The sequence below is a fragment of the Phyllostomus discolor genome, chromosome 8 (assembly GCF_004126475.2).
Source record: "Phyllostomus discolor isolate MPI-MPIP mPhyDis1 chromosome 8, mPhyDis1.pri.v3, whole genome shotgun sequence".
NCBI lineage: Eukaryota > Metazoa > Chordata > Mammalia > Chiroptera > Phyllostomidae > Phyllostomus > Phyllostomus discolor.
In genome coordinates, this window is record NC_040910.2 from 25,892,003 (window position 1) to 25,903,268 (window position 11,266).

Here is an 11,266-nt window from a genome sequence, read left to right on the forward strand (position 1 = left end):
TAGAGGAAATTGGTGTCAGTGGTTCAAACTGATGAGAGTGGGTTAATGCTTAGGAATACCAATTTATCAAATGCCTGTATGCCAGGAACTTTGCATATTTAATATAATTCTCACAATTGCTGTCCATCATAATTAACCCTAGTTCAAAGACAGAAAATGAATCTGAGATGAAGCAACTTCTCCAAACAGCTAGCAGTTTGCAGAACTGGGATTTAAACCTAGGTTGTATGACCCTAAAGCTTACTAAGCAGTGCATTCCTGCCTAACACCTTTTCCCACCTATTAGACAAATTGAAGATTTTCTGTTAAAGAACACTGGCAAGATCGAGTCTCTATTTGTATTCAGATGCCACATCTTGTGCTGTCCATCACCAAAAACATGGCATTAAGAACTTCAGAATCATATAACAGTGATCAACCTTTGGCGATCATTTATGCCACCTCTGTGAAAAAATAAAGTCATTTAGGGTCACACATAAACCTCACACCATTAGAGTTGAATGCCTGTGATGAGCCAGATGTTACAAACCTAAGAATTAGCCTTCTAGGTCAGAGTTATTCTCCTCCTATGCTCTGGGTTGCCATTTGCCAGTTATCTGAACATCACGTGGTGATGTGCAATATATCTGTACCTTTGTCAGGCTTCTGCACCATCGAGGGTTGGGGGTGGAGGGATTGGGCGAAAGGAAAAAGGACTCATGGACATGGACAACAGTGTGGTGGTTGCCGGGGGTAGGGGGACATAAGGGAGTTAAACAGTAATGGAAAAATATAATTAAAAAATAAAAAAGATAAAGGAAACATTGATATTCAAAGAAATACTAAGGCAGTGATAACTCAGTGTGGCACTTCTGACTCTAACTTTGGAAGATGTTTGCCTGTCTCTGTGGAGCAAAATAAAAATGGCTGTTAACCTTTCAGATGAAAAAATGTAGGATCGTAAAAATGAAAGGAGACATCATTTTACAAGTTCTTCATTTTATATATGGGAACTGAAAACGAAAGAGCTGACGAGGCTTGCCCAGGGTCACACAGTTGAGAAACACCGAAAAGCCAGGTTCTCTATCCCTTAGTGTGTTTTATGTTCCTCTTTTAGTAGTTTCCATTCCTTTTCTAACTCCAAAGGAAAAGAAAGGCTCTAGAGGAAAAAGAATTGTAATTCCTCAGTCTAAGTTGCATCAAGACATAAGGAATCGGGGAAACAACGCATCTGTTTCCTAACAGGCGTTCACTGTAACATGTCCAGTCCCTTCTCCTGGCATTAATATAAAAGGCAAGTAGATAGAAAGAACTGTTGCTTCTTCCCTGAAATGCACATTACAGTCAGTTCTACTACAATGTGACATTACAGTCCTAAAAATCACTGCACTATGCAAAATCATGCAGTCAAAACCACAGAGCTTATGGGGAAATTGGGGCTAGGGTACAACACAAAAACTTCATCAACAACATGTTAGAAAAAAAAGACCAGAATCTAATAAAAATGATGGTATAGTTTTACTGCACTGGTGAAGTAGTTAAGAAATTCACAAATGCTACAATACATATGGCTCTATAACATGAAAAGACCTGAAGTTTGCCTATGGAAGTAGCATCAGAAGTGTTGCAGCTTGGAAGCTCCTGTGAAGGTGGTGGACGGGATGTTTTAACACGAGACGAGACGAGAAAGGTTGTGGTACAGCGGGAGCTCGGGGACATTTAAGGGGTGTGTGTGTGAGTGCATTTTATGGATTACTGTGCATCTTCATCCATCTGGATGAAGTTTTCTGTGTTCGCCCAGTGTTTGATCAGAGTTAAAACTGCACTTAAGGAAACACAAAATTCGTGTTATACTCAAATTGTCCTCTGTTCTATCAATCGTTTTGGAAGTTGCTGTTTTCAAAACAAGTGTTATTAGTAGAATGAATTGCCTTCCTTCTTTTGTAAACATAACAGATATAGCCAGAAATCTTTCCTGACTATTCATCCTAGCTTTACCATGAAACACAGTCGTAAGGTTGTCCTATAATGACTACCTCTCAGATCAATTGGCTTGACATTATCAAATGATTTATTTTAAGCTCCATTCATTTGGCACCCGGTTCAACAAAATTTACTTTTGTAGCCATCATTTTTAAAAGACCCAAATAGAGAACTTTGTATTTAAAAATAATTTAAAGTTAACAATGAAGAAAAAGTAATTACCATCACCAGTGTTATATTTTTTAAGTGGCACATAGTTTGAGCCAAACAAAAGGATGGCTGCAGAAGAGGAGATGAAACCGATGGTTAGGTCTGTTCCATTGTTGCTCATGGTTCCAGTTCTGCCTGAGAGTGAGCTGATTCACTTTAGACTTGATGGAATTTGCAAGCGTTTCTGAAATAAAAGAAATAAACATAAAAAAATGAACAAGTTGTGAATCTGTGAACAAACTGTGATCAATACATGATATTTATTGAGTTTTTCAAAAGCATACTGAAATTATTCCTTCCGGATAAAGCATTAGGACATTACAAAATGATGGTATATTCATACTTCACGTTCATTTATTATTATTATTATTTTTTTACAAAAAAACTTTGTGATCTCTAATCTATAATTACAAAAAAACTTTGCCTTCACAGCTGGAAAGCCTCACTTCTTCTAAGGTCTAGAAACAGTTTTATTACAGCATAAAAAGCTCTTTGTATGTAGACAGGTATAATGAAAAGATCTGTGGACTTAGAAGTCTGTTTATTTAAGGTGATTGTTGTGATAATCAAATGAGACCACGTGTGTGAAGACTTTCAGAACTATCAGAGCTGTAACAAGCAAAACCTTTTGTTGCATTTCCAACAGGAGCTTCTAGGCACTTTTAGGTTGAATTGCTGCTATGTGCTCAGGATCCGCTAGAGGTAAATGTACTTTTCTTCATCTTTAGTACCACAGTGTGTATTATTTTAAATACTTCACAAAATCCTCTATCTTTATGACTTTTTAAGAAACTCAGCAGGTAGAAGAATTTCCCAAAGATCTTCTCAAGAATCTCCTAAATCTGTTCAAAATTTAGATTCTTGAAAAACCCTTTCAGGAACATCCTCAAGTAGAAGTTCACCCGTGGTGTGTTGCATCATCCTATCAGCCAGCCAGCAGAACAGTGAGAGGCAGCTAGCTCGGCAGCCCTCTGTGTCATCTGGTAGCCACTAGCCACAGACGGCCAACTACATTTCATTTAAATGAATTACAATTAAGTAATAGAAAAAAAATTCAGTTCCTCAACCAGGCTACACACATTTTAAGTGCTCAACAGCCACACAGAGCCAGCAGCTACTGTGCTGGACTGTGCAGATGGAGAACATTCCCCTCACTGCAGAACGTTCTGTCGGACAGCACTGCTGAGCTTATTCAGAAGTTCTGGTTCCCCTATGAAGAAAAGACCTAAAACCACAAGTAGCCAGGAATCAGGTATTTTTCATAAGACAACATTTGGAAAAGGCTACTGAACATAATTCACTTTTTTATTTGTGCAAGCGACATAAGAAAAAAAATGACACAAAAAAGTCATTTAATCACAGGAAGAAACCAGAGTCTTCCCACAATACCATCTTGAATTTATATTTTGCACACTGACCTTCTGGTTCACTTCTCCATGTAAACTGTTTGAAACAGAGTTGAGGGTAATCTAGTCTTTTTAAAATTTGCCTCCAGACTTAATGTCATAGTGACAAGTTCTTTTGGATATGTATTGAATAAAGTACATCTGAAATCACATTTCCTTGTTATTTTACAATGATAAGCATTTACTTTAAGGTGTTTCATTTTTGCAGGTGTTGCTCCTTACGTGTTCTTACAGACAATGTTAAATATAAAACCACTTACAATACATGTTCTCGGGCATTATTATGGGTAATTTGACTGAAAACAAGGATAATTTCAAAAGTGCTGAATTGATTTTAGTAAGAATAATATCTGTTTGAAATTGTGTGTACTTTCTTAAAAAACAAAACAAAACAACAACAAAACTGCTAGTAAGATAGCATCCACCATGGGGCTGGAGTTGAGGAAGAGACACGGAGGGAGGCTTATTTAAACACAGACACAGTCACACTCTTTCAAGAAAAATGTTTTAGCCCTGCAGTGGCTTACATAAGCAGGCAGGTGAAATTTGCTAAGATTTAGCAATAGGTCACAGGGCTAGGAGGTGCCTGGGAAGGATATCACGGGACTAAAGAGACACAGAATTAGGTGTTAGCTAAGAAACCAATTTTTTAAAAGAATGTTAAAAAAATAAGCAAAGTGAAACAAAACCTTCATAAGCACATTGATAGGAGAATGTCAAAACTTCAAAGGTAGCAAATCATTTTAGTGAAAAGATGGCTCTATGAAGAATACTGACAGCCCCGAACCTCCCAGATTTCACCCCTGAAAGAGTAATTTGAGTGCTCATCAGGGTGCACGACCTGCATTTTGACTGCTGAGTGCACATTAATCAGTGTTACTTCACTTAAAGTTACTTCCTGCAGATAAATGAAGTTTATTGCATACAGCTCTAGTACATTTCACAAAGCGTGTGATGTAATTGCAGTGTGGGTTGGAAATACTGCTCTAAGGAAGCTTACGTCTTTCTAAATCAATGAAATTTTTGTGGAAAAGAAAAGCACTATCACTTTGTAAAGAAACTTTAATTTAATGCACTTTAAAGTAGTTTTTAATGTTTACTTTCAAGTGACTACTGGTATTTTATTGAACTATATTTATACATTTTTTCTAGTACTTTAAAATAATTTTATTAATAAATACTTCTCCAAATTTCTCCTAGCTATTTAAATTTCTATGCAGCCTTTTTGTGTGTGTACGTTTGCTGTTTTCTGACCGATACTGTTTGTTCCACTCCAGGGATTTCAGTTTTAGTTTCATGTTAATTTCCTCAAATCTTCTGGCAGCCTCTGCCAGTGTCTTGGCTAAAATTAGCAGTTCTTTAACGTACTTATTCTGAGCCTTGATTTTTTCTTTTTAATCATTATCATGTTTTGAAAAATCATGAGACACTCCCCTGCAAAGTTACGTGGGTTTACTTTCAGTTGCCGTACTCACTGTGCTGACACGATCAGATCCGCCTCCACCGCGCTGCTGTGCGGAGCCTGCTCTGTTCTTCCTTCTGCCGCCCAGGCACCTTGCCAGCCTTGGCCTCCACTTCCTTCTCAGACAGTTATCTGTGGTGGGAGACCTGGGAGGGGGCCCAGAAGGGCACTTGCAACCAAGACCCTGAGGCCTTGTTCCCTGGGCTCTCCTGGCTGCCAGGCCAGTCTTTACTTCCTGTAGGAACAAGGACCTACACACCTGGCTGGAGGAGGGGAATGTTCTATCACAGGAGCTCCGAAGGCCTGGCCTGAGAGTGGTAGGATGGGGAACACCTCCCCTCATCTTCTGTGCGGGAGTGCGTGGTCATGTGACTCCCATGACTCTGACCAGGGGTCATCAGGCCCTTTGTCAATCTACCAGCAAATGAGAGAGCCTTTTGTTCATTTGGAGAGGTGATTTTTCAGGGAACTCTGACCATGTCACCTTCTCTAAACATCACAGAACTAGGCATTATTTGTACTACTTATGGATAAAACCAAAGGCCAAGGAATTTCACACAGTTGTGAAAGATTATCTAAAGCTGATTTTTTCAGAGTATTAAGAAATTCATCTGAATCACTAATGTCATTGACATCTCTTGTGACATCACAAGGTTTTACTTGTCATCACTAGGCCTTTATAAATGCACCAGAACAAGCATCCTCACATTTATCTAACTCGTACTGAGTGCCACATGAGAACTATATAGGCTTCTCAGGCTTGGCTGCGCATTATAATGGCCGAGGGAGGTTTTTTGTCTTATTTATTTGTTTGTTTTTGAAATACTGATACCTGGGCCCTGCACCAGAATCTGGAGGGGTGTGGCTCAAGAATCGTTTTCTTTTTTTTTTTTTAAGATTTTATTTATTTATTTTTAGAGAGGGAAGGGAGAGAGAAAGAGAGAGAGAAACATCAATGTGCGGTTGCTGGGGGCCATGGCCTGCAACCTAGGCGTGTGCCCTGACTGGGAATCGAACCTGCGATGCCTGGTTCGCAGCCTGAGCTCAATCCACTGAGCTACGCCAGCCAGGGCTAGATTGTTTTCTTTTAAGTTTCCTCCATGAGACTCACATTGTACCTCAATAGTTGTCAAATTATATTGACAGTAAGAATCAATCTATTGAGGGGGAATGTGTTAAAATGCAGATTCCTGACATTCTGGTTTAGATTTGAAGAAACATTGCTTTTGTTTCTCACTCTGATATGTAGCCACAGACTGCCTATGACTATTATATTTATATGAGGATTAAAAATTCAGTAGTTTGCTTGTACTGGACACTTTTTGAGGGCTCCATAACCACGTTGCAGATTTTAGAATGCTTCGGTCATCACAGAGAGTTCTGTTGAACAGCTGTGTTCTAGACTGTTAGCTCTGGGAGTGCATCTGTGGCCTATACGGGGTGCTACCATTCACTGAGGTTCCAGAATGGCAAGGGACACAGATATAACCAAGTTCAGAAAGGGGAAGTGCTGGGTTCTCTCCTAGTCTGAGAGTTCAAAGAAGGTCTCTCTGAGGAAGCGGCCTTTAACTGAGGCAATCCAGTGGTTGGTTAGTAATGGTTGTGGAGTTACAAGTAGGAGAAAACATAAGTGCTGTCCAAAGAGGAGGTATCCTGAAGGGAAGTCCTACTATAAACATTCACATTTATAAACCATAGTGTATGATAAATAAAAGAAGGGAAGAGTACCATGTTCTTTAAAGAATTAAAGAAGCTAAGGCTTTTTGTATAAGGGAAGGGATTAATTAAGCACCTCAGAGAAATTTGAAGTTCCCCTTTCCACACATACAAATTTACAGGTACACACATACACCCAAACTCAGTCTCTTCCGAGAAATATAGGGCCCGAATAAAACTTGATCTTTGTGATTAAAAGAGACCTCATGATTGTGTGATTTGTTTTTGCTTCAGATTCACATGGAGAAAATGAGATTCCCAGTGTAAATTCCCTAAAATCTAAAAGTGAGTTGGGGGCTCAGTCAGGCTTGATGATATTTATAACAGAATATTTCAGTTCAGTACTTTCCACGTCAAACCACAGAGCCAGACCAAATATAGGTGATCTGCTCAAGCTGAAATTTTTCTTTCAAGTTGTTCATTCGCACTAATAACTAAACATAAAAATCCGTATTGGAAGACTCTTCACAAGTAGATTGAGGTTAGTTTCACCTCAGTTTTCTTGTATATAAAATATCAGTAATAAGATCTGTGTATCTCTCACCATTTTATGTAGTCAAAAGCTATATGTAAAATATTGTTCGGACTTCTGGTTTCTGCACTAGTATTTGAAGATCTTCAAAGTCGGCACTGCTGTCATCACAGTAAGAAAAAACCAAACAAGTTGAAAATCAGCAATTCTTATCACCGATACCAGAGAATTGAGGTCACAGGGCAAATCATTGCCCTGAGCACTGAAGACGCAGGTGAATGCAGAGAATCACAGCTTACTAGGAGCAGAAGCCGCTAGAGTAGCAACGATGGGTAGAGAGAGCTTAAACAGTCATTGGGGACTTGCTAAAAACTGATGGGGACTAAATGAAGCATTGAAAACCTGGGGAGGCAGGACCCAGTGTCAGGGGAATATTCAGACTTCAGTGGGTTTTACCTTCAGGAGCACCTTGAGGTTGTCAGTGCAGATCAGACAAAAATTCCCTCCTGCTTCTGGCAAGGGCAGGGAAAGAACAATCATTCTGAAATACACCCAGCCTTCAGTTCCCTGAAATGAAGTCTAGCCCTCAAGGGAAACTTCTTTATGAAAGTGTTTTCTGACCAAGAAGAGCAATTAGACAACTGGAGCCCCTTCCTGCCTTTCTAGCTGGCATGGTTAAGAAACTCTTCAGAAGGTCAGAGCCCACGAATTCTAGCTCACGAAAAATGGAGATTTAATCATAAAATTCCCCAGTACTTTATGACCATCATAAAGATGCTCCAGTATAATAAGAGTGGATTACAAAGGGAAGATCTGTGAGACACACTGTTGAAGGAGTTTCTAAGAAAAGCCTGAGACAGAGGAGGAGACAAAAGGACTTGAAACTGAAGCCTCTGCCGCCTGCAGCCAGAGCAAACATTTGGACACAGCCAAACTCCTCCCAGATAAACATAAGGCCTCACACTAGAGGCCTATTTATCTTAGCTCCTATTATCCAATATATCATGTCTGGCTTTCAACAAAAAATTACAAAGTGTGTTAAAAGGCAAGAAAAAAAATACAGTCTGAAGAGATAAAGGGAGATTAAAACCAGACTCAGATATGGCAGATATTTTATAATTATTGAACTGGGAGTTTTAAGTATTTATAACATGCTAAGAGCTCTGTTGGAAAATGGGGACAATATGGAAGAACAGATGTGAAATATTAACAGAGAGATGAAAACGCTAAGAATCAAAAGAAAATGCTGGAACCCAAGAAACGCTGCACCAGAAATGAAGAATACCTTCCACAGCTGAGAAATAGTCAGTGAGCTTGAAGGTATGTCACTAAGAACTTCTAAATTTAAATGTAGAGAGAAGGCAATTTAAATGGGAAGAAATGGAATGTTCAAGAATTATGGAAAAAATGCAAAAAATATAACATATAGGTAATAAGAATACTGCAAAAAAAAGAGAGAAGAAATATTTGAACTAATAATGGCTGAGAATTTTTGAAAGTTAATGACATACTAAACCAGTTACAGAAAGTCAGAGAACACAAAACAGGATAAAAAAATCTACACAAAGGCCTATAATATTCAAATGGTGGGCACATAACACAATGTACACATTATGTATCATAGAAATATACACTTGACCTTGTTGGCCAATGTCACTCCAATAAGTTTAATTTCAAAATTTTCCAAAAAATCAAACAATGACAAAATACTGAAAGAAGCCAGAGGGGAAAAGACATGTTGCCTATAGGAGAGCAGGAAGAAGAATTACACCAGACTTCTCTTTGGGACCATGCAAGCAAGGGAGAATGGAGAGAAATTAATTTAGAGTGTTGAAAGAAAACCCGCCAAGTTAGAATTCTACATCCAGTACAATTAACTTTAGAAACTGGAGGGGAAATAAAAACCTCTCGGACAAACAAAACTGAGGAAAATTTTCACCGGTAGACCTTCCTTGGAAGAAAGAAGTTTTTTCACAGAGAAGTAAAATGATATAGGTCAGAAACTTGGATCTGCGTGAAGAAAAGAACAGTAGAATAGAATAAATGAAGGTAGAACATTTTTTATTCTTCATTTATTTAACAGATAACATTAAAGTAATAGGAGCAATGTATTAAGTGATTATAGCTGGTGGATAGTGAAATGAGTGACAGCAATGTTATAAGGGAGAGGAGGAAGGAATTGGGAATAGTCTATTATAAATGACCTGAACTGCCTATGAAAGGTATCATGTTATTGAAAGTGGATTTAAATTAGCTCTAAATGTATACTGCAAACTCTAGGCCAATTTCAAGAGAAAATAATTTAAAAGAAGTATAATTGATATGCTAAGAGAAGAGACAAAATAGAATTATATCAAATATTAACTGAAACCAGAGAAAGCAGAAAAAGAGAAAGCAAATGCCCAGACCAGGGACCGAACTGCAACCCAGGCTTGTGCCCTGATCAGGAATTGAACTGGCAGCCTTTCACTTTGCGGGACAATGCCCAACCAACCTAGCCACAATGGTAAGGGCTCACTTTAACTTTAAAGACAGACTTAAAGAGATGAAGAAAAATACACCATGCTAACATTAATCAAAAGGAAGCTGGCTATTTTAATTTCAGGCAAAGCTGACTTTGTCTCAGAACAAAGAAATCATCAGGGATAAAGATGGGTATTGCATAGTGATAATGTCAACTCTCCAAGAAAACATTATAATCCAATGTATGCACCTCACAACACAGTGTCAAAATACGAGGCAAAACAGGTAAAACTACAAGAAGAAAGAAAGACAAATCCACTATTTTAGTTGGATCTTCAGTACCTCTCTGTTAATAATTGACAGATGCAGCAGGCAGAAAAACAGTAGGGAGCTAGTGAAACTGACTAGCACCATCATCATCTGGATCTAATTGACAGTTGTATAATATTTCATCCAACCATAGGTAACTAAACATTCTCCCCAAGCTTACAGAGAACATTAGCCAAGATAGACTACATTCTGGGCTATAAAACACATCTTTAAACATTTAAAAGAATAGACATCATACAAAAGTATGCTTCAGACCAGAAATAACAGATGAAAAATCCCAAAATGTTAGAAATTTTAAAAACACATCACTAAATAACTCACGGATCAAAGGAGAGTTCTTAAAACAAAATATATTTCAAAGTGAATGAAACTGAAAAGGCTATTTATCAAATTTATGAGATGCAGTGAAATCAGTGCTTAGAGAAAAATTTACAGCAAAGGATGCATATATTAGAAAAGAAAGCTCTGAAATCAATAATCTAAGTTTCCATATAAGAAACCAGAAACAGAAAAGCAAACTGAATCCAAAGTAAGCAGAACAAAATAAGATAAGTTAGAGTAGAAATCAAGGAAATTGAAAACAAGAAATCAATAGAGAAAATCAATGAAACAAAAAGCTCCTTACTTGAAAGATCAATAAAATTGATAAACCTCTAGACAAGCTAACTAAAAAAAAGAAGAAGAAAGATGACACAAATGTTATTATTAGAAATCTGGGGCTTCCAGTCAAGATGGATGTGTCGGTAAACACAGCTCACCTCCTTGCACAACCACAGTGAAAATTACAACTAAACTGAAAAACAACTGTCACCCAGAATCATCAGAAAATTGAGTTGTGCGGAAGTCCAGCAACCAAGGAGTAAAAGCAATCACATTCATCCAGATGGGTAGGAGGGGGGGGCGGGTGGAGATGTGGAGATGTGGAATAAACAGTCCTACACCCATGTGTGGTGGATAAAAATCAGGAGGGATATCTCAGGAGTGAAGGATCCCTGCCCCACACCAGACCACCTAGCCCAGGGTTCTAATACCAGGCAGATAAGTCCCTGTAACTTCTGGCTGTAAAAACCAGTGGAGGCTGGGGTGGTGGAAGAAATTGGGGGATTCTTGGGTGTCTCCTTTTAAAGGTCTCTCAATGGACTTAGGACTTACACAGACTCACTCCCTCTGGGCTCCAGCATTAGGGCAGCAGCTGGACGGGTATCAGTGGCATACAGGGAGAAACTGAAGTGTCTGGCATCAGCA

General features: G+C 38.5%; 1 protein-coding gene across 2 annotated transcripts in view; it reads right to left on the minus strand.

Annotated features, from left to right (window-relative positions):
* The window catches only part of TMEM144 (transmembrane protein 144), a 32,114-nt gene extending 26,340 nt beyond the window's left edge, over positions 1 to 5,774 (minus strand). The window contains exons 1-2 of one of the 2 annotated variants that reach the window (XM_036031962.1): positions 5,054 to 5,774; positions 2,191 to 2,356 (exon numbers count right to left, since the gene is read on the minus strand). In XM_036031962.1, coding sequence (XP_035887855.1) covers positions 2,191 to 2,293 — 103 coding nt within the window. In that variant the 5' untranslated portion in view covers positions 2,294 to 2,356; positions 5,054 to 5,774. Of the gene's footprint in view, positions 1 to 2,184; positions 2,357 to 5,053 lie in introns of both variants that reach the window. The other variant, XM_028520893.2, reaches the window with a different exon arrangement.
* Positions 5,775 to 11,266: the final 5,492 nt, after the last annotated feature.